The following is a 24893-nucleotide window of genomic DNA, read 5'->3' on the forward strand; positions in this document are numbered from 1 at the left end:
CAACTACACATGATTGCGCTGCAGATAAACTATGACACAGTAACCCACGAGCTGCAATACATCTGATACCACGCAGTGCAAGTGATACACATACTGCAGACAGTAGGTCACATGCAGACAGACACATCTAGTCTTACATAAAGGCTACAAGGAGACCCTGTAAGCCTGGGATAAGCTCTGCAACAAAGAGGCTTTCTGAAGAGTGGCCTACAGGCATCTTCTGCCGTGTTCCCCTCCTCCTAGTCTCACTGGAGGAATAGTCGAGCACTTTGTAGAATGGAAGAACGTTTGCTCTTGTTTCTGTCCATATGACACCTCGGCTGAGAAAAGGCCTTTTTACGGTGTGATCTTCCTTCTGTCCTCATGAGAGGCACCTCACGTAGACAACGCACTCATACGAAAGGACAATACAGAGAGCGCAGATCAGGAATCATCACAGGGACGGTGGCGAGGAGGGATTTCACGTGAGCAGGTACAACTAAGGCAACAGAGATGTCAAGCTGTTGCTCTCGCTGAAACTCTAACAAGCACCTTATCAACTGATACTACTTCATACTGTACCTTGCTTTCCTTCAGGCTAAAACTGAAGAGCCCCAAGGTCAAGTGCCGACAGGACTCTAATCGCCCAATTCATGCTAAAATCCCTCCTGCTTGAGATCCAGGGTGTGTCAGTCCAGGCGAGCCTTTGGCCAGCCCCAAGGCCGAGATATTCCCCATCATCTTCCTCCTGTCCTCTTCCACAGACACAGACATTATCTACAGCGCATATCCCCACCGTCAAGCCTCGTCCCTCTTAGCGCTCAGGCTTCCCGGGGCTCAGCAACTCATTGGATGAGAGTGTGGGCGGAAGAAGAAATACTGGATTGGCAGTGGCTGAGGGTGCAGATAAGACCGGCCCCCTGCATGCTGATAACCCTGTCTGACGGAGCGTAATCCCTGAGGCTGAGCTTAAATCCGCGCTGACCCTACCTGCTCTCTCGCTCTTGCACTCTCTTGCTTTCCATCTCAACTCTTACTTAATTTACTTAGTAACTTCAATTATTCTCCGTCTCCTCTCTGTGTGTTTGCTTTTTAACTCCTCAGTTCTCTCACTATCTTATCATCCTCGTCGGATCACTCTCTCCCTGCTGCACCGTTCTCCTTCTCCACCTCTCTCACTCTCCAGCGCAAGCAGATTTTCTGTTTACCTGGAAAGAGGACAGCAAGTCAGGAAAGGCGGTTAAAGTGAGAGTGGCTTCAAAGCCGATTGGAGAAGCCTTGTCAAACGACCTCCTGGGTTTATTTTTGTTCTTAGTGAGTCATAAAGAAAAGCAGGCTCGCTTGGCAGGCAGACCACAGACGCCACAGTTTGTCTGCACATATGTCATGTTGCAACAAAACTCAGATTCAACTAAACAATCCAAACAACATTATGAAAGCAGTCTGAGTCATAAACTAATAATACACAGTTTACTATAAATAACTACTGCTACTCTCTATTAGAGCCTGACTGATACAGTTTTTATGAGTATAAAAAATAATAATTCAAATTATGATGTGTAGAAATGCAAACTTCTGAGGAAAGAAATATTACTTATTTGTGATTTGCAAGGGATATAAGACTCACAATTGTGTTCTGTGTTTCTTCACAAACTGATAATGATGATGCCAAGTTGGGAGGGTAGGGGGCGAATCTGGTTACTGAGCAGACCCCATGCAAACAAGGGTTTGAGAGAGCGAGTGCTTGTGCATAGGTACTCTTTATCAAACTGGCCAGTCAGAGACCCTTCATTCCAAGGGTACAATCAAATGTAATTATGTTCCAGCAGAACTTATGAGAATTATCCTCAAGAAATCAGGCTTGTTGTGTACTGAGCACCATCGAGTCACTAAAATGAGCTTTGGAAAAATGACTTTAAAAAAAAAAAAAAAAAATCATGATCGTGATCGATCTTTACACCTTAGCTGTGAATTTTCACACAACTCCTACAATCTACTTCTCAACTCAGAAATAACTATGTTAATGCAACAGTCATCACCTCGTGACTCTGGAGTCTGCACCACGACTGAGCCTCACATTAAACATTTCAATAACGTACGACTGCGGCCTTCAAACGAAGACAAACATGACTGGTCAAGACGAGCAAATCGAGGCATATGCCGTCATCGCTTTGACGCAAGACCAAGGGCTAGCTGAAGGAAAATCAGTTGCCATGGATACCACTTTGGGCTGCAGGGAGTCGAGGGTCAGAAAAAAAGCTTTCTTGCTGACTTGCTTCAAGCTGCGGTTACGTTTAGAGGGTGGTGTTGCTGGACAGACAATAGCCATGTCGGCTTGTAGGTTTGCTGCTGCTGTATCTTTCTTAAATACAATGCTCTCAGGAAACTATTTGCCAAGGAGTAAAGAGTTTCATTACACTGATGGTCCTCAACTACGATGTCTGTGTACAGCGCATGGAGACATGTCTTATTCTTGATAAATAACTGCACACACAGTCAGAGATTTGATGCAATATATGCTCAAAAGCTGGGCAGCTTCAGCAGAACCAGCCTTTATAGAAGCTATTATAAGTGGTTGTTGACGTTGTTGTACGCACATATTTATCACACTCTGACTGGAAGTCACACGTGTCACACTCACTCTGTGTCACGTGTGACACATGTGATAGGGAGTCAAAGAGTGTATTTATGTTGTACATAAATATATTTATTTACTGTATTTGTTTCTGTGTTGTGCTCACTCCCTCTTGTGGTAAGAAGTTAGAATTAAGAAGATAAAGACACTGAGCCGTTACCTCAGATGTATTAATGCAAATGGATTCAGCTGGTAGCAACAATAAACGATGGAGTATTAGAGCTACCCAACGTGTCCCAAAAGTTTTAAAATCAAATATAAAAGAAACGTTTGAGCATTGATGAGTCACATGTTTGAAATTACACTCTGATCCAGTGTGCATGTGCATGACACACTGGGTCATGCAAATGCAGTTTTATGTGTGAACTGACATAAGAGCAACCCTGCAACCTTCCTGTGGTTCATCAAATCCAGTAGCAAAGACACGCGCTCAGAGCTTGTGACGTATGATACTGGCAGACAATGAAACTGGTGGAAACTGATCAGTAGCAGCCAAACACTGTTAATCTCATTTAATGTTAGATTGTGTGAAATAAGATTCTTGTCCTGCCCATCATAGGAATCAGAAGTGTCTATCTTAAAAAAACAGAAAACCCTACATCACATACGTCAAACTCAAGGCCTGCAGGCCAAAACCAGCCCACGATGGAATTATCTTTGGCCAGCATGATAATATCTAATCATTATTAGAGCTGGCCGGCCGATATATTGCATGCACCACTAGTACTACAAGACCCACAATGCATTGCCAGTGCGTTGGCACATCAATCAAAGGCCCGCAAGCGCGAGTCCCTGCCCCACTGTTCATCATCAGCCTGATGGAGCTCGTTACCTGTGGTCAACTTTCAGCTACCCTCTGCCCGAAAAATGGCTAAACGGACGGTGGACTTTGAAAACAGGGGTTTTCAAGGCAGGTGGGAAGCAGAGTATGTGTTCGTGGATATGAAGGACAAAGCTGTTTGTCTTCTGTGTGGAGACAGTGTGGCTGTCATGAAAAAAAAGAATGTAAGAAGACACTATGTAACCAAACACTGTGAAAGGTAAATTAGTCTGGACAAGCTGCATAAAGAGCCAGTAGAAATGAATGCAACTGATTTTTCTTGTATTCAATGTTTAATGTTGTTGTTTATGGATAAAAACGGTCTTATGAGCTGTGTTAGTTCCAAGTTCAAGTGTCTGGCTTAGACAGGTGCGCATCAGAGAGCAGCACACTCAGGTTTAATATATATTGACTTTTTTGCAGTCTTTAGGCATTTTTGGTTTTTGTTTGAAGGAAATCATTTTTTGGCTGTTGTTGGCCTGTGGGAAAATGTTTTCATTTGAAATTACTATGGAAAGCTGCAGATAAAGCCATAAGAAATGAATGCAACTGATTTTTCATTTATTTAATGATTAATGTTGTTTTATAGGCAGTAACTTATCGGCTGAACCTTCATTCCAGGTTCAATGTGCGCAATACTGTCATTTCAATCAGTTTTCAATAAACATTGAATCAGTCCAGCCCTCCACTTGGAACATTATTTTTCATTTTGGCCCACTGTGTATTTGAGTTTGACACCCCTGCCCTATATACATCAAAGTGCAGTTACAGCAGAGAATCCACAAGAGGGTGCTGTAACATAAGAACACAGTCCAGGCAGGATGATGGGTGATGTAAGACCTCAGTCCAATTTACCCTTGAGCTTCTTTCTGGACAGTTTTACTACACATCTTCTATTTGATTTATTCCTAATCTGCGGTCTAGGGATTTCCAGTAGAGTGAATATCATTAGACCAAAGTGAGTGCCAATAAAACATAATTTCTCTTGAAATGACCAGGCTGAAAGGTTGACGATAACACAAGCTTTTAGAAAGCAACATCAAATGTGAGGATCAGGCAGCTAACATGGCCTGGTTTTTATGATGCATTACAAAGTACAGCTGCTTATTTGCATTTATTTTTGTTTGCCTTGGACCAAACAAAGAGAAGATCTCAACCTGATCATCCCACAGGTATGTGGCTGCAAGCAGGCCGAGATCCACTCAACAAGTATGAGTATGAGTCATTGCTTCTCAAAGGAGTGTCTGGCAAAGGTAAAGGCTGAACATAACACCGAAAGCTGGCCTGGAGCTACAAATGTCCACTGTCACTGGAACGCTTTTAACTGTCTTAAAGCATTATCTTAAAAAAAAAAAGAAAAGAAAGACAAAGACAGGAGGATTATAAGAGTTAAGAGGCTCAGCATATATGTACTGCAGGTCTGTGTTCAGCAAGTGAGCCAGCAAGTGTATGTTTGTCTGTACTGATCTGAGCGAGAGCGCCTTTCATGATTTATCAGTTTAACTTTTCATCTGTGAGATGGTGAATGTGTTATTTCATGTTTCACTTAAAACATAGTTTCACTTTAATGTGACGGGTCTGCAGGAAGTGGTTGAATTTAATTAACAATGGTTTCACGCTGAAGCAAAGTCACAAAGTAGAAGCTATTAACAATATTTTGTGAGTCAGACAAGTATTTCTGTTACAAAGCGGAACTAAGAGAGAAATGTCCATTATGTTCAATTTACTGTGACAAAATGTAAATATGGAAGAAGTATTCTCAGTGAACAACAGGAACAACAGAAATTTAACAAGCAAAATGGGCACAAACGTCTTATTTCGTGAAAAGGCTGTAAGCTGTGTGTATATTTTCATCTGTGATAAATGATGGCGCTCATATAATACTGGTCAAACCAAAGCTGGAAAGGAAGTGCGTATCTTACCGTGGCTGTAGCTGACCCCTGGGCTGAGGGTGGAGGGGGTGGCGACGTGCTCCCTGTTGGGTGTTTGGAGGCCCGCCTCCTTCTCCCTCTCCTTGTCCCGCTCCTTCACCTGGCGCTGGCTCATCCTGCCTGGGGTCAGAAGGACGGTGTCATCACCGCACACTACGGCAGCTACAGGCGGAGAGGAAGAGAGCAGGACAAGCGATGATGAGGGAAGGACAAAGGAGACACGCTGCCATCTTGCTTCAGATCACAGGACGTATACATGCAGCCCTCTTGTGGAGTAGCTACGACACGCAGCCTTCTGTCTCATAACATTTGTTATCATCTATTTCTTATGATTGAAAAAAGGTGTTTCATGAGTGCTGATAACCTCAATACGTGTCCTTCTCTGCCATCACTCCACCTTGTGTACATGGTGCTAATGGAGCAAGCATGCATGTTATTCCCGGACAATGGGAGCAGCTTTGGTTGGCAGAACATCAAATAAATGTATGTCATTAAAAAACGAGTTTATCTGTCCTGAATTGGACACTCCCTAATGTTGTTATAAGGCGGCTCCTTATTAGCATCATATAAATCCAGGACAGTTCACGTCTGAGTATGAGATTTTGAAATCATTTCTGATGTGAAACCTCTTGCGTTTATCAGGTTGAGACACATTTAGAACAGAAACTGTTTCCCCCAAGTGAAGACATGTCAGATATTATGTGGGGCTAACACAGCGGTGCTCTGCTTGAGCCAAAATATCTCCTCATTCCCTGGCTTGTTTTTAAGATACAGTGTGGGACTCTACTGGTTTTCATAGCTTTGCACAGATTCATGCTAAAAAGTCATTTTAATTCTTAGCTCAATTAAAAATTCAGTGGGGGCATGGCTTTTAACTTTAATGTGGCAAATTAGTGAGCCTCTAACCCCTCTGCTGGGCTGCGCCCTCAAGCTACTGTGCAGAACAGGCAGGTTATGCACGCTGGTATGCACACACACAAACACATAAGGTGACAATGATAATGCAGTATATAATCCAGATCATAATCCAGTGATGTCAGTGCCTGTCTACCCTATCAGACAGCAGTGTTCAGCAGCTGAGCCGTTGTGGATGTGTACTCTATATTTACATGTATGTGTGCTGTCATGGGTATGGGTGAACCACACATACATGCTGACGCAATTTCCCAAGAAACAGCTGTCAGTAGCAAACAGGACAGTTCATAAAGAACCACAGAGACGAGGCACAAGTTTAACGGTCTGAACCTCCATGACAGCAGAGAGAGATCAGGTGGTAAAAACACTTCAGAAGGTTTTTTTTTAAGGAGGCAACGGTGCTACAGACCTATACAGTTTGCAATACCTGCAAATACAAAGAAAGCCTGCAGCAAAATTAATGTCAAGAGACATTATGCAAATTCTGCCCCATGACAAACTGCAGTTAATGGTTTATTAATAAGAGTAGACCATTGCTAATAAACAATGGCAGAGCAATCAAACTATTAGGAGTCTAAGAACAGTTAAAGTACACAAGAAAACAGAAAAAAAAATCCAATTTTATAGGCACATTTGTCTGAGAAAATTGTGCAACATGGGTCCATTACTATTAGCTTTTTGGCCTACTTGAAAAACACACACACACTCCCTTATGTTTATCTACCCCGAAATACCAGCCCTGGCCCATCCCATGTCTGTGTGCACTGTCCCTAGCCCTTCTTCTGAAAGGTCGCTGGCTTACCGGAGGTGGCATGGTGCTCTCTCAACTCTGCATGGTGCTAGCAGTGGAAAGGGTGGAGGCAGAAAAAGAAAAGTCCAAGAGACAGAAAAAAAAGAAGTGATAAAAAGAGAACAAGGAACAGAGAGCGAGAGGGATTGAAAAAAGTGTGTCAGAGATTTTGGATAAAGATTAAAGGAGGGGAAGGGAAGAGGGGCGTCCACCATGTGTTGTTGACCAGATGTTGGCAGTGGTAGGTTTGCGTGCAGCAGGATGCGCGATAGCGGGCAGCATCGGCAACAGCAGCAGCAGCAGCAGTAGAAGAAGCCGCAGCCACACAGGACGACAAACAATAAAAAAAAGAGGAGACAAGAGACAGAAAACAAAAGAAAAAAAACACACATTAGTTTAACCAAAATGTTAACGGAGGACATAAGTTGACACAAAACTTGCAACAGGTCGGAGCAATGGCAGAGATAAGCTGGAGGATAATGGACAATGCATGAGGACAGAAAGGACATTACCACTCTACACACACATTTGTACTAATTTACAAGAGTAAATACTTATATCTCATCCATCCACAATAACTACAGCAGCACTGACATGTCTGTGCTGTAGCCCTGTCTCTCATTATGAGATGGAATCTGACTGTATCAGCAGATTGAAATACAGACATTTTTTGCAACAAAATACTTTTTTCACAATTGAATAACCTGCTGATTACTTTTTCAACAAATCATTTAGTCTATAAAATTTCCAAAAACAAAGACTTCAATCTACAGCCATGCACTGGAACATTCCCACAATGACAACGCTAATACACTGATGTTCACAGTACCAGGTGGAATTTTAGCTTGTTAGCATGCTAACATTCACCAATGTTGTCATTAGTTTATACAGGTATTTGGGAGTAAACCAAAGAATTTGACTTATTTAAAATATGAAATGGAGGGATCACTACACACACACACACACACACACACACACACACACACACACACACACACACACACACACACACACACACACACACATAATGATATTAGATACTTTTTTTTAATATTGTGTGTGCCTATCATATTCCATCTCACAATTAATTTGCCTGCTTTAAAATATCAGTTTTGTTCCACAGAAAGTCCATTATTGGAAGTGTTAATAGAAATAATTTCCATGTACAGTTTCTATCTGTTAGTGCCAACCAAAACTGTAATAAATCCAACCCTAAGAGCACCAATAGGAGCTCTTATTGGTCAGATGTTGAGCTCTGGCCCACACACAAGTCTGATCCTGTGCACAGCAGAGGGCGGGGGCACTTCACAGCTGGCCAAAAAAGAATCCAATCACATTTGCTCAACATGGCTACACGATCACCACACTCACAATCACACAAAATGTCAACACATCACAGGATTTTCCTAATCCCTCCATCCTCAGGAGGACGTGGCTCTCACAAAGGTTTACGTGGAACTGCTCATTTAATAAGATCCTAATTAAGTCATGAAGGCAATCCGTGCTGCTGCCGGAGTGAACCGACGTCACAGTCATACCTGGAACAACGCCGGATTGCACTGATCTCCAGTCAGACGAAACACTACCACAGGCAGCTACGTAAGGAGAAATATAAAGAAAACAATGCCACTGATTGGATATTGCTCAGTTAATCAGGAAGGGGAAATCAAATTGCTATGTTCTGATTGGTTAGAATCCTTGGAGCCACTGTCTGAGAGGATAGACGACACTAAGAACTGCTTACAACAATAAGACGAACGGATTAGGAAACTGTCACTGAGCATCAGAGGTCAATTAACAAGGCTTTGTGGAGAGGCATCAACACTGTAGTTTTCTAATTCAGTCTTGGCTCAGCTCATATTCTTGTAGTGGGAAAGCACAGTTAACACTTAAACCTCTTCCTCTGGATTACAAAACACTGACCTCCAGTCACCGGGGGAATGGAGGTTAGAGGAGCTCATGTCTGGAATTCTGGTTGGATTCCTCGATAGTTCTTCCAAAATAGTTCAAGGGTTCAAACCGACTATCTTTTTTTTTTGTCCCCAGTGTGTACAATAATGCCACCATCAATTATTCCAGCCTAAATCTGATCCCAAAACAAGAGGTGCTGTTTGGCAAACTCATGGCAGCTGTCGGCAGCCTCCCTGACGGATAGACTGACGTGTGAACGCAGCGTGGATGCTCTTTATAGAAGCCTCACCTGATGATTAGTGTTGATTAATGATGCAGATGAGTGCGTGGGGAAGAGACTGACAGAGAGACAAAGTGAAGGGCTATGAATAATCTCAAGTGTCACCAGCACAAAATATGAACTGTGACAGGCGGCCTGAGAAGAGTTTTATTGGTGCGGTGTAATGAGAGGCACAGTTGGATCACTGCATGTGGCGGGCCTGTATTAGCATTTGAAAAGCTTTTATGGCTGTATATTGACAATCAAGCTGTAGAGGCTGGTGGCTGACTTGAGTGCAGGGGTGGGGGTGACAGAGCAATCAAAGGGGTCCTTTCCGCCTTAAGTTCGACTCATTCAACACTACAGTTTAATTGATGCTTTGTAAAACTTTAGTGCACTTTCTTTCATGTTTCTGTCTTTTCAAAAATCTTTTTAATCATTTCCAACAAAGAGGCATTGTACAGTGCAAGGTGCAGATGCAATGCAGACATGTTTCGGAAGACTCTCTTGAGGTCCAGTGACCTGAAATGATGATTGGAATTAATGCACCACTGAGAGCTCTCTAAATGCTTCATGTTAAGTTTCCTGAAGAAAAACATGTGATGTCCCAGCATACACTGCTCCTACCTTCCTGCATGTTCCTTTAAGCTGAACTAGCTTGCAATGTTTTACACTGCAGAATTAAACCATCCTGTACACTTTATTAAACTGCAGGAAAATGCACCCCTGAACTTAAATTTCGAGGATGATTTAGTGTTGAACGGAAAATGAGACAGTGCCAGGACATTTTTCATTGAATCTAATATGTTATAGCAACATTTTATTCACAGATTTTCCATTAAAATGTGACAATAATATCACCACTAACCTCAATATCCACAGTCATTTTAAAAAGCTCTTTCAAAGCTGCGCTGTGTGACTTGTGAAGCAGCGCACGCACACACACACATACACACACAGCAGGTCTGATCACAGACACTGGGAAAGATGACAGCTGGCAATCATATTGTTCCTTTTAACAAAATCTATCTACATCTGCCTTTGTGAGAGGCCCAATACGACCATGTTCTTTTTTTAGACAGCCGTTGGACTTTTAGTACCTGCAGGTAGAGTCAGTCAGTTTTCATTGAAGCGTAAACCAAACAGCAGATCTCAGATAAACCAAAGATGAACAATCAATGACACCAGGACATGCACGTATCACCGTCATACTCAGCAGTAATGTCAACAGCTGAAAATGCAGAAAACAAGGCTGGACGTGGCAGGTACTGCTGCAGCACAGGACAGTGACCAACCCTCTGCCTGACGTGTTTGACTAAGGCGAAGTCAGAGGATATGACTCAGAGCAAATAGACCCACAATGAGTGCTCACACATTCAGATCCAAACATAATCTGGTCATCCATGAATGACACAGCAGAATAGATGTGTCATTTAAGGCCAGTATTTCAATAATGACTGCAAATTCATGCATTCATATAAACTTGCATTTAGTGCATTATCAGTGTCACAGCACTGTTCAGGTTTAGTCTGAGCAGCTTTAAGTGTGTGTATCAGTGTGTATCATTGCATGCAACCTACCCAGGATTAACAAGGTGAGGAAAAAAAAGTACTATCATCGTCTCAAGGTGTAGTGTGGCTGTTTAGTTGTCTCTCAGGCAGAAAACAGAAAAAGCTGTATTTTAAGACAGGGTGACATTTTGTTGTCTGAGTTTGGGGGGGACGACACAACATCCTGCAGTGATGACAAGGACAGTGGAGGAAGTGCTCCAGTTGGTGTGCCGTATGATTGAGAGCCATATGCTCTCAATCAGTGTGGCAGAGGGCGAGGGATTCAAAGAGCTAGCTCAGTACTTGAGGCTGAGTATGTTATGTCATCTACTGCTACTGTGACTAAACACACTGAAAAACACCTCAAGGAGAACAAAGATGAGCTAAAAGTCGAGTGAGTCAGGGCAGACAAGCTAGCTCTGACCACCGACACACAAACAAAGCTGCATCACAACTACCTGTCACTGGAAGCAGGGTTTCTGCTACATGGTAATAAACGTTTTTTACCTGGAAAACCTGTCGAGGTCGGACATATCCCTACAGGCTTAACGTCGAGTGAAAGTAATTCCTGTGTTAGATGTGAAAACATTCTGGCTCTACACGCTGTTTTCATTCCGCTGCTTCTCTGATGTCTGCCCTCGCCTGATTCAGTGAATTAAGAGGTTATTTCAACCAAACCAGAGTTCATGGCGATTGATGGAAGAGTGAAAAATGATCCAAAAAGTGGTGACTTTGATTTTGTTCCTGTGAAGTTTGAATGAAGTATGTTTTATCAAACATCCATAGCTATATATATATATATATAGTGTGTGTGTGTGTGTGTGTGTGTGTGTGTGTTTATATGCAGTTTCATTCAGATACTTAAGCACACTAACAGAAATGACCCTCATCTCCTTCAAAGCTTCCAAGCGTTAAGCACAGCACGTTCTCTGCCCCTGAAAAGATGAAGAGTGCTTGCACAGGATAAAATGCCATGACATATTACATAATGTTTAAACATCACTCGCAGCAGATTCCTGACCCAGTTTCTTTTTAGTAGCAGGGAAAGAAGAGGTAACAACAGCAGCCCCCCTCCCCTTTTTTTCTATATCTGAAGGGCACCTTTTGCCATTTACTCAGCTTAGAATCAACACACATTTTGATGAAGGCAAAAGCTAAATGCTGGTCTTATACAGAATGGGCCATCCTGTGCATTCGACCTCCAAGTATCTGAAAAATATTGATTTAAAAAAATCTTCCAACCCCGTCTTTGTACAAGAGAGTCAAAGAGAAGGAGACCAACATCTTTTTAAGTGCGAGATGGCTGCTGAACAGCTGAGTCATCACTGGCAGCCATTTATTCAGCTGACACTGAGGCAGTATATTCTTAGAAATCCAGTGACGATGTGGTTCCAAACATTAGCATTTTATTCAGTTTTGTTTACGTAGGAAAATGTGAATCATGCTTTCATAACTTCCCTCTCAGTGTGCTGTACTGCTGCTGCCAATACAGATGCGTTACAAATGAAAAGAAAAACCAACATGGTGTCAAAGTAAGTTGTAGCACCATGACCCTCCAGAGCAGTTTCATTGATCCTCGTCATAGATTCACTGATTGCTCCCGGACCGCTCCTCAACATTCCTTCAAAAGACGTTCCCTTATTTGATGTTTTGATGAGAACTGTCACATTCAGTTGCTCCAAAGTCTCCCTCCCCCTGTTCAGCTGGGTTAAGATCAATGATTCACATCCTGTTCTTACTCAAATCAGTGAGCTATCCCTTGTTCCTTGTGTGGATGCGTCTTCCACCTACATGTATCTTTTAAAACTGCAGAACTTGAACTTGAGCTTAAATACCAGAAATAACTTCAATGTGATTTGATTCTTTACATAAACGCTACTGTTTGTGCAGCTTTGACTTAAATCTACCTAAATTAGCTGCGAACCTGCAGTAAACACATTTTGACAAACTGTCTCCTTATAAAGTTAATACAGCTGACGCATTAGCAAACAGTGGTTTAGCTACACTTCGAGCAGAAAAGAAGCAAAATTAGTATTCATTTGAGTTTGAATGCTTCGTTCTCTGGAAACTCCTGAGAAAAATATATGACAAGGTAAATTCTCCACTATGTTCACCAGCTAAAGGCTAGCTTCATCTATCTGCTCTTCAGTGTGAGACACCTACTGTAAAGTGGGTTTATCTGAGCTGCTGAGATGCTGAGAGTGAACCAAAACTGCAAAGTTTCAGGCTGGAAAACCAAAACAATGAGCTGAAAGACACTAAAATGCTCCTTAACAGTGGGTTTGTCATTTGCTCCATTCTTGATATGAAAATATAAGAGCTGCTTTAAATAAAAGAGTGCATTTGTCTCCAGTCATTGTAGCTAATGTGATATGTGAAGATCTCTTCAATATTCTTTCTCCCCCTCTTTGTTGCAGTGACCCAATTCCCATCCACACATCAATGAACGACCTATTACAGTGTCACAGAAATGCCTCTGAGCCCCTCAAAGTTCAACCACTGGACAACAATGTTGATGAACTTCTCAGCATGTTAATGTAAAACTGAGATTTGCCTTTGTGTTGTTACTGAGGTCGTGCCCTGGGAGTGAATGAACAGCCATTTAAGGTTATTAGGAAAGTCTCCCGCCTACCACACACTATAATGAAGTTTCACACAACAGCTGTTGTGACACTGGATTAATCAGCAGTGTTTAAACAGCCCAGCTAAGAGCTCTGTTGTTTCTGAAGCTAATGACTGGGGTTTATCTGTTGCAATGTTTCTATATTAGAACAGAGGAAAATCAATGTGCAGTGTTTCAACTGTTTCCAAGAGCTTGAAAAAGTTTGTTCATATTCTAAAATTCAATCTAAAAATACCTGGAATGTGTACAGGCCCCTGCAAGTGACCTTAAAACAACCATTTTGTTGTTTCCAGGAAATCCACAGCACATGACGGTATCTTATTTCATCACGTGCGCCTACTCTGTGCTCACCTTAATTAAGCAACCTGATACAAGCTATCTTCCTGATGTCCTGATCAAGAGAGTTTGCCTCACATCCTGATCCTGTAAGTGGTGATTAACTGTCCTGAAAGGACTAGTTCACTAAGAGGTAGAACTAGGGCTGGTCAATAAAACGATAGCAATATGTCTCGCGATGCAATTGTCGATAAAACAGTCAATCAGCTCGCCGGTATGGCATTGTTTTGGATTTTATAAGTCGGACCATAGTCAGACCAATGTGGTCTGTAACTTATGCAAGACTGTCGTCCCCACCAAGACCGGTAACACCACAAACTTATTTAACCACCTTAGCCACGCTCACTCTTTGGAGCGCAGCCGTATTCGCCAACGTCCGCCAACCGCAGCACCACCGCACAAGCAGCTGACCACCATGCAGAGGTATCTGCTTCAGTGCCTGAAGACAAATCATCTAAAAGGCACGAAGACATAACGGAGGCAGCGGCATATCATATAGCTAAAGACATGCTTCACTGAGCACTGAGGAGAAGCCAGGTTATAAACATCTCTTACATGTGTTTTTTTATTTTTTTATTATTTTTTTAACACACTTGCAATAAAAATATAATTAAATAGTTCATGTATGTTTAGTGTAAGAAGAGTGACTAAAGTTGTTCATATGTGTAGGCTGGTTTTATAGTTCAGTCAATCTTACTGTACTATCCTGTTCTATCATGTTTGTTTGTTTGTTTGTTTGTTTGTTTGTATGTTACAAATGTCAAGTCTTCCTCAGTTTCTGCTGTTTCCAAAACACTGCACATATCTGAAAACATTTTATTCACCAGAAGGTGAATCAGCCTGTGAACTTTCTGCACTAAACCTGCAGAAAAAAAGTTCTCAGGTTTCTCTTTGTTTACATTTTTACACTTTTTTTACATTTATTATTTGAGTGTTTTCCATGGTGGTGTTGACATTTCCTTTCTGCCTTGATAGCTGATGGGATTATAATCAGAGGAAGGTTCAATTTAAAATAAAAATGTTTAAATTGAATGTATTTTTCTCCCGGTCCTTATTTTAAATGGGTCATAAAAAATATCAATAATTATCGATATCGACCAATAAAAAACACTTGTATCTATCGCAATAGAGTTTTTAGCCATATCGCCCAGCCCTAGGTAGAACCATCGTCTGAATCATGACATGATGTGAATCTGAGCCAGCCTTATTTCCTGCATGAAGCGAAGAGCTAACTGTAAACTGCTGATGTCATAATAAGGCAGATAGCAGCTTCAGCTGGTTACAGGGCAGCAGTAAGGAGGCATTAGGGTTTTGGAAAGGTGCAAGAATAATAAAAGTAACTCCAGTTAAGATGATAACAAATTAACTGAAAGCTAAGTGCTAATCTTCTGACGTCTACACAAACACTGTATTTCTTCTCCAACTACTGCATGATCTGACTCAACATGACACGTTAGTTTCTGTTCAAATGCATTTAAGAATCTAAGCATTATCAGTGTGAAGGTGATCAATCTAGCTTATTTAGACTTTTTTGAGTGGCAGACAAATGACTTAATGTGGTTCAACACTCTCTCCAACAATGCCACATCAAGCACAAACATGTAAATCCACAAGTGGATATAAAACACTCCATACTGAAAGACTAAACAGATTATTCTACTTAAGCTCAGGTTTAGATGTGTTTATTTGCTAAATGAAACAAAAGCTCATTGTAAAACTGAGGATTCTGGACATCTCATCTGTGCAACGGCAAATTCAGAAGCCATTTCTACAGTGTTTGTCAGACTGCCAGGGTACTGCATTTCACCAACTCCCCGACCATCCCCCTCTGCAGCCCTGGCTGAGTGTGAAAACACTCAATCCGGGAGTGTCAGAGTAGCTTTATCCATCAAAGAATTGACACATCTGTCAGCACGAGGTGGGTCCACGGCTAAAGCCTGAGTTCTGGCAGGCGGGGAGCGACTCCATGAGCTGCTGATATTGGGAGCAGCCCATATAATGGATAATTTACAACTGGAGTGAAGCTGTAACACGCTCCGTAAATAAAACGTCTGAGAGTGTGGCCAGAGGCGACTCTGGTGGCCAAGATACTGTCCAAAGTAAAACCTGAGCCAAGGTACTAAACACTGTTCAGTGTGAGGATGTGAGAGACAGGAAGGGGCTACAATCTTACAATCTGTCAGACTGAGCAGCCTATAAGCCTTCAGGTGTTTCATGTATTCAAGGGTCTGTGTCGCAGATAATAAGCAAACATTCAGATGCAGAGCAGGTGAGGATTACCGAGTTAAAATCAAAGTGATGCTGAGCAGGCCTGACTTATATCTTTAAGCATGACCAGTGACAAATATAAAACTCTCAAAAAAGTACTGCCACTCGTTCCTGTTAGGGCGGCTTTGGGTTTTAGATTCCCAGTGAACTGACACAAAAGGTGTGGGCAGAAGTCGATGGATGTGCAATGACTGCTGGGATACAATGGCACGAGCCCACTCGCGCAATCCAAATCTGGTTAAGTCCAGGGAGCTTTTTACCACTGTGCTCCGGAACAGGTGTGATCACTGAGGAGCCTGACCAGTGTGCTGCCAGACAGTGAGCCCAAAAATACTCCTGTGGGAAGCAGGCTAATGGTGCTGCTCCATTCAGAAGCTGTGCAATAAAAACTCACATGAACACAAAGGCACTTGTGTTACGTACACACAGTTAGGTATGAAGCAATTCATAAAATACAGAGAAAATACACACAGGCAAAATCAAGACAACTGTGCCCCGACAATAACATCTGCATATGAGTAAATGAGACTGTCAGTGTTCCAGGAACATAAGAACAACATGAAACGGGCATTCTGAGCCTCATCTTTGTCAACTTGAAAAAAGTTAACATTGATGGATTTTGTCACACCTATTTTTATTATTTTTCTTCTATTTAGGGCAGGGGTCTCCACACTTTTTTCAAAGGGGGCCAGATTTGATGAGGTGAAAATGCGTGAGGGCCAACCATTCCACTGGACATTCTCTGAACCATTAAAACTAAATGAAAATTAATCATTTTGTGAAAATTTTGCTGCAATTGGCATAAACAGGTCTCACCAAAATCACTCTGCTTTGCATATCTGAAGGCCATACAACATGAAGTAAAATCTGTCTGAGGAGAAAAAAACACGAAGCTGAAATATATCTCAGGTTCATGTTAAATATTATATATTATTGGTAATTAATGTTGTCTGTCAACTTTTAAGTCAAAACATATGAACAGGAACATAACACTAACAGTTATCGTAAAAGGCGGTAAAAGTTCAAGAGAGCGAGCTGTTGGTGTCGACTGCGCCACTCGCTGTCACACTGCAGCTCAATGAGCTCCAGCTGCCGCTGATTCGGAGTATCGTTGGGGTCAACGTAGAAGGGAGAGGAGAAAAGCATGATCTCCTTTTCAACAGCGGCGAAATCCCGAAAGCGTTGTTTAAACTCCTCAGCCAGAGATGCGATGTGTGCTGCATACCTCCTCGTTTGTGCTGTGGATTTACACTGTGTCCATCATTTCATGCAGCGCTGGGAAATGTGTGGTATTTGGCTGCGTTTGTGACAAAAAATTGCATTGTGTATGTGTGTAATTTACATAATCTGGTTGACAGCGTGGTGGGCCACAAGTGATCCATTTTATGACAGAGGCTGCGGGCTATATGAAATTTGACCACGGGCCGCAATTGGCCCCTGGGCCGGATGTTGGACATGCCTGATTTAAGGGATACTCATGCTCTAAGTCTTGGAGCTACAGTTCTTATAATGTGGGGCTTTGAGCCTGTTTTTTAGCCTATATTTGTTTACATTTTGACAACTTGGCACCATTAAAAATATGCTAAATTAGCCATTAGTAGTCTCTGTCTTCAGTGTACCCATGGATGTACAGACAACTATCAATGGTTTACTTTGATATTTAAGAGCATTTAAAAACCTGATGATTCTTAGTTGAGTTCTGGACTTCAGGAGCTGAAGTAGATTCATGGACATTTATTAATGACTGAAAGAGACAATGATATACGCAGGAAGTGTAAGTTACACTGAATCTAAAAATATGTGTATCATGTCTGTGTGTTCAGATGTGACAGAGGTATGAAAAAAGTCAGACTCAGAGGAGTCTTTTGACTTTTGTTCCAGTTCACCTTGCGCTCTACCATTGCCTCCATGCCTCCCACCTGTCGCTACGCCACACTGCCCCCAGGGAAGTGTGCCTCACAGTTTGACATCCTCTGGTATGCTGCAATATAACTCAAATATGCAAAATTGGAAGAAGAATGATGGTGTGTGAACATCTGTACTTCAGTAGTTACATGCAAGAGTTACAGCCTTCTATTAATTTACATAAGACACCACTATGAATTCTATGGAGCAGGGAAGCATCATACTGTACAGATCTGATATATGCAGATTCATACTGATATATGCAGATACCGTGAGTTTAGGTGTCAAAGTAGTTTTCAATACTTTTCATTACAGTCTTTCACTGACTTGGAGGTCATGAAAGCTCACTTAATTTAAGCATCTTTTTCTTGTTTGTATTGAAAAATAATCTCCACTGAGAACAGTGTGTACCAGTCCATCCTTTTTAGAATTAACACACTTTACAGCTAATGTAGCTGTGTGTGTATATATATATATATATATATATATATATATATATATATATATATATATATATATATATATATTTTTTTTTTTTTTTTTTTTTTTTTTTTAATATATAAAATGTGCGGGGAGGCGCTGAGCTATAATTAGATGTCAGGTATTTAACCTGTGCTCCAGATAGAGGTGGAGGAGGAAATCAGAATCCTTGTATGGCCTGACAGGAAATCCACAAAGAGATCATTCTCAGCAGCAGGGCATATTCTGACACTCGAGCAAACAGGGGCAATCCCAGTGGGGTGCTGCTTTACATCCTCCCTCTCCCCTGCTAACTTAAAACATAATGGTGTCACCTCAGAGGTGACCGGGAAGCGAGCAGATTAAAAAAAAGCACACCTGTTGCTTTTCAGATCGGTAATTTCTACAACTGTGTCTCGCCCGTGCTTCATCTTTAATGAGGAAGGAGCGGAGAGGCGTGAAGGGGGGTGACGGTCGACCTCACACAGGCTGCAGGTAGCGTTTCATCAGACTGCAGCATTTCAGCACGCCGGCCTTCAGAACAGGGGAGGTGGGGGGTAGCTGGGTGGGTCCGTGGGCCTCACATAGAGTGGAGTCTCAGTTTCATCACTGCAGGGGGGCTCGGGGCTCAGGGACAGCATGGAGGCGACAGGATAAATGTTCTTAAGAGGAAGTGTGGTCGCAATATTGAAGAAAGTGTTTGTGAAGGAGGTTAAATACAGTGCTTAACTACAGAATAATGAAGTGAATTGCAATTTGTGATTATTGTCATTCAAAGCACCTTACAACGGTGCAGTGAATACACTTTTAACAAGGGGAATAAGCTGGTCTTTAGAATACTAGTATAATGCTCAACCCATTGATCAAAGGCAGTGTAGTATGCAGTTCGGCCCAGTCTCAGCATGGCAGAGCTGTGAGCTTGGCCATTAGCCATCTGAAATTTAAACCTCACTTCACCATCGAGGATTGGCTGAACAATGAGGAAATGGAACCGCTGACTGATCGCATCTGGATTTCTTTCTTGTTAGGGGATTTTGACAGCTGAAGCGTCCAGCTGAGGTTAACACTGGAAATACAGTATGTCGTTTAAGAGTTTAAGGTGTTGCATGCAGACTCCGAACAACATCTGTGCTTGTTCTTTTATTCAGGTTTGAGCTGGAGAGCTCAGAGCTCTTTCCTTGTAAGAGCTCCTAGATAACAGATGAAATGCTAAAGACACAATACAATCGCTGCAGGCTGTTACCTTGGTTGTAAATAACATAAAAACCCTGAAACTTCTACTTGTAATAGAGTATTTTTACAAAGCATCTGAAAACTTCTTCCACCATTCGACAGCCAACATGAAGACAATATCGGATTAAATAATGAAATGGAAAAAAAAAAGGCAATTAAATCTGATCACAAGGCTGTAACTAATGATGTAACTAATGATTCCACAGAAGTGTTTTGGCTGTTCATAAATGTTGTAGGAAGCAGCATCAAGCTAAACCCCAGACTCCAGCAGCTGTTCAGAATTAGGGGTGTAATGGTTTTGAAAACAGAGACTGAAACCGAGAAACGAACATCTCGCCTCGAGTTGCAGTTCGGTCTCTTGTGTCGCCAAACATGCTGCCAACACGGCAGGTGAGGTCCGTTGAGCACATAACATAACAACACTCCTTTCTCATCTCACAATTAACACTAGAAGACAAGTAAATTTCATCAAGCAAAAACATCCTGAGCCGTGACCCTGAAACTGGGGTACATACCGATCCGTGAATTTTGTGTACCGTTACACCCTGAAGCAGAATGAATGAACACAGGCCTCGATCAATCTGATTACGCTCAATCCAGCCCAGCTGCCTGCACCCCTGCGCTGCAGCCAAGATTTCTGCCTCTTTTGTGAGGAAAAACATGAAAAACAACAACACAACAATTCCCAGAAAACTGCTGTTACGTAACTGCATCCCAACAAAAGATGATTGGTTCATTTATCCTCGTTCAGATGAGCCACACACACGGTCAGACGTTTAGGTAACAAATTAAGAATCTTGATCGGCATTGTTGCTCTCGGTTTACGTGACTCTTTTAAAACTGTACTTGCATGTATTTGGTTTTTAATTGGACTTGAGAGCGTTGCATTATGGAGCTATCATGTTTCTATAATGTACTCAATGATACTGCAAGCAACCAGACACTGACCCCCCTACCCCCACCCCTCATTAGATGGATGCTTTGGCTCTCAGCCAGCAGCAGCCCACTGGGGTCAGATACATGCATCCACCATCTAATAGAAGCAGCATGATTTGCGTTAGCTGTAAATGCAGCCCCTTAGCAAAGCGTGGCAGTGAGCCTTGGCTTTCATTCAGTGACAACATACTGAGCAAACAACAAGCTGGAGTGGAAACAACACAGTCGACTGTGTCCAAGTGTGAAACCTTATAACAAAGACAAATCTGAAAGAACACACTTTTATGGCAACACCACATGACAACAGATTATTAACAGAATGTGCTTCAAATGCGACTGTCCGACAGCATGAGCTCAGTCTAACCTGCCCACTCCTGCTTCCTGTTTTGACACTTGACAGTGTTAAGGCTCGCTAGCAGAAAGAGAGGAAATGCGTACCGTGTCTCAGTAAGTCGAGGGAGGCGATCCCGTCGCCGCAACCGCTTCCTGGTCAGACTAAACCTGGTACGACAAGTCACTGAGCTCAGCCCCGTCTCTCCCACACACACCAAACACTGAAGGGAGGAGACAAGGCAGGGTGACCGAGCATGTGAGAGAATTCAAGCCTCTCTCTCTCTCTCTCTCTCTCTCTCTCTCTCTCTCTCTCTCTCTCTCTCTCTCTCTCTCTCAAGTGCTTTTCCTCTTTCCTGTTCTCTTTCTTCTTCTTCCTATTTTTGTGAATTTCCTTGTTGTCCTACTCTGTAAATTTGTCACATCACTGGAATTCATTCCCTCTTCCTCAGCTTTTATCTTAGCCTGAAAGCACTCATGATTTTCCCTCTTGCTGTGTACCTACCCATCCACCCATCCATCCATCCATCCATCCATCCATCCATCCATCCATCCATCCATCCATCCATCCATCCATCTCTTTCCTTCCTTTCCTTCATCTACTTTTCTCTCCTTAAACCCCCATCAGGCATCTTCAGTACAATACAACTCTTTTAAACATGTTTTTCAGACAGACATCACCTGACACACAAAACAGCTAAACACCACCCAACCACAAAACAAGGAAGTAGGCTGTGACTAGCTATAAAGGGCTGAATCTGTTGTATTGAAGCAGTTATCAGTGGTAGTCAGAGCTCTGTGGATGCCCCCGAGTGCACAGCTACTGTAACCACATGGCTCTTCCTCCTGCTCTTGTTGACTGAGGCCCTCCTCCTCCTGCACACCATAAACCAAAGAGGCCAAGCCAATCTCCAAGGCCATCATGGAAAATCACCCCAGAGGACATGCATGCACAACGCAGCCGCCCTGTGACCTTATTGCGGGCCCAATAACGCCAGCTTTAATGCACTCTCTGTGCTACTGTTTCCATTAGCCTGCTTTATTGTTTCCCACACACCACAGGACGGGCGCCACTTAAAGATAAAACACCATATGCAACAAATGTTTGTCATCACAGCAGATGCATTGACCAAAGGTCATATGTAGAAGCAGCAACACATTGGATTCAATTTGATTTGAGCTTCACGTTCCATGAGAACAAATAATCTGCAAAACAAGACGCAGTCAAATGCTCTCGATGTCATCAGCAAACACATTTAGTCTCCTCAGGCAAGGTGAGACTGAGGTCTGCAGTGTTTACTTTTCAAAACACTTGAAAATTTCTGTGAGTGCTCTGCATTTAGGATGAAAAGGATGGCTGATGGTGAAGCATAGCGTCAGCAGCCGCTGCCCTGAGAAATGGTACGACGTGACTGCAGCTCACTGTGGTTCCCAACAAATGTGTCACCAGCTTGCACGAAATATGAAGCAGATATAGAAGCGGGTAACAGGGTTGGTGACAGCACAGTGTACTGTGAAAAAAAACATGTCACCAAATTTGTTTTCTAATCTCCCTGGCAAGTCCCTTCAAAGCCACCGTCTGCTTTGACACATTTTCTGTTTTGCTAATAGATATGTGAACGTGTCCGTTGCCAGGTAGAGTCTTTCAAGGAACAGTTGACAGTTTTGGGAATACGCTTATGTGTCAGACCATTGGCTGGAGTCTTGTCGTCAGCATGAGGATTCCAGACTACCAGACGAGACTCCATAAAGTGACTAGGCCAAAAAACAGTCCAGCATACGAACTCCAAGACAACAGCCATGTGCTGTTTTTTTTTTGGTTTGTTTTTTTTATGTTTCCTGTCCTCAGCACCTGTCACAGTGCTCTTGAGCAAGCAACATTACAGCAGCACTGACTTATTTCACGTTTGGCTGCTTGAGGACAGCAGAACATGACACTGACATATCTTCTTGATATCTTACATCTTATAAGGTTGTCATGGCAAACAGCTGTCTGAGTGCACATGCAGCAAACACAGAGCAATGTTAGCTTTTATTTGGTGTCATGTTTCTGGCCACCTGATTAATGTTCAACCTGCTTTAACTCTGCTTTGATCTCCGTCTTTAGCTGCTCAATGCTCCATTATGTTCACCAGCTAGTTGCTAACTTTGTCTGTCATTTGGTGCTGAGCAGCTATAGTGCCATACTGATAAGAGCATTTCAGCTGAAAGCAGGCTGGGTCTAGCAGTGAGGTCGATGACAGTTGTGAGAGTGAACCTTAACAATGAAGTTGAAAAAAGCATGTCCTTTAAAAGGTCTACACACCTACACGGTACGAAATAAACACAGAATATAATGTTCTACACAGAGTTGTTGAATTATTCACTTGTTTCAGCTTGACCTTCATTTCATTTTCAATGAAAGTGGCGCTGTGTGCAGTTTCCAATTAGTGGCAGTCCACGTGCCCTGGAAGATTTCAATGTCCCAGAGAAACAGGAGAAATTCTGGTCAAATATTATCAGATTATGGACCTTATTTTTCCATGTTTTCGTGTGAGCGACAAACAGAGACTACAGTATAGAGTACTGAGCGAGAGCGCCGGCAGCTGTGAAAAAGGCTGCAATGTAATCCCTCTGGGCGTTTGCACACTGTCAGTGCACGTCCACTAACAGTGTTTGCATTTGCCGATGACAGCTCAAATTGTTATTCTAAGTGTATGACAACATTAAGGATCTCTACAGAGATACACCCTTTAAAAGAGATCTGTTTTGTTCAACCAGAAACAGCCAATATATCGCTCTCGCCAAAACAACCAGACTCCATTCACAGAAACAGTAATTTTATCAGTGGAAAACACGCTTCAATTAATGAGGCAGAAACAGAATAGGACTCATCAAAACTACTTCTTCATCTTTCACTCCTCTAACAATCACCACCATTGATCAAAATAAACCCTTAATTTGTCAAATCGGGAGAAGAGCGAGAAAGAGGACAGACACCAGAGAAGCAGCGGAGGGAAAACCGCATGTAGAGCCAGAATATTGTAATGTTATATATATATAATAATATTATATTATAACACCTGACTCTTATTATCACTTGACCATTTAAATATGTCGGACTTCAACAGATTTTCCCAGTAAAAAACAGTTTGAAAAATGGTAATTACTGGACGTTTGACATTGTGACTCCTGTACACCATGCAGTGCTTTAAGTGCATCCAGCGCAGCAGTTCTGCTTGTTCTTCCACTATCAAATATTCATTTTCACAGTCAAAACTATGTTTTTTCCAATTCGATGTGCGTTTGTCAGCAAGAAAAACACCTTTCACATTTCACGTAGTCATTTATTCCAAATATAATATAGAAGCATTGCTCATAGCAGCTTTAAAATATGCACTTTGAAATGTTCATTTTAAACAAACTTTTGTTTTATTTACATTCATTGTATCTCTATCTAAACCACTTTTATCTGGATGTAAAACCTAAAGCCAGTGCACCTAAAATGTCAGTTATATTCCATCACTGAACAGGAAATCTACAGGTAAATAAGGTTGATTGCTTCTTTCCTGTTTCCATGCGCTTTGGTGCATTTTGTGACTCATTATGACTGCAAACTTTTCATGTCAATATATAGAATTTCATGGACTTCATGTTACCCAAGTGCTGCTCACTAGTGTTAAAAGGCCACCAAAGGTTCAGGATATATAATATAATATACTTTGTCAATACTGGAAGAGTATGTTTCAACTTCTTGCACATCTGAAACCCTCTTTCACAGTTGTGTAGTGGCAAGCCTGCACATGAAAAAACAACTACATGCTTTGCCCTGTTAGAGGAAATTGGCTATTTTTTTTCCTTAATAGGCCGACAAAGGAACAGTTGTTATGGCGCAGGCTACATCTGGCCCCCTGAGAGAGAAGACCAGAATCACACTATGGGCTTAGATGAGATAAATTCTTGGCATCTTTTCAAAAAGGGACTGTCCCTCACACTGTACTGTGGTGACAAATCTTGGCTTATGGCAGTGTTTC

General features: G+C 42.1%; 1 protein-coding gene across 9 annotated transcripts in view; it reads right to left on the minus strand.

The window, feature by feature from the left end:
* Positions 1–24893, minus strand: part of osbpl8 (oxysterol binding protein-like 8) — an 81032-nt gene that overhangs the window by 31498 nt on the left and 24641 nt on the right. For 5 of the 9 annotated variants that reach the window (XM_070991684.1, XM_070991687.1, XM_070991683.1 and 2 more), the window contains 2 exons: positions 7083–7119; positions 5357–5527 (listed from right to left, as the gene is read on the minus strand). In XM_070991684.1, coding sequence (XP_070847785.1) covers positions 5357–5527; positions 7083–7119 — 208 coding nt within the window. Of the gene's footprint in view, positions 1–561; positions 689–5356; positions 5528–7082; positions 7120–20988; positions 23366–24893 lie in introns of those variants that run through there. The other 4 variants (XM_070991691.1, XM_070991689.1, XM_070991692.1 and 1 more) reach the window with 3 other exon arrangements.

The sequence above is a fragment of the Chaetodon trifascialis genome, chromosome 22, assembly GCF_039877785.1.
Source record: "Chaetodon trifascialis isolate fChaTrf1 chromosome 22, fChaTrf1.hap1, whole genome shotgun sequence".
NCBI lineage: Eukaryota > Metazoa > Chordata > Actinopteri > Chaetodontiformes > Chaetodontidae > Chaetodon > Chaetodon trifascialis.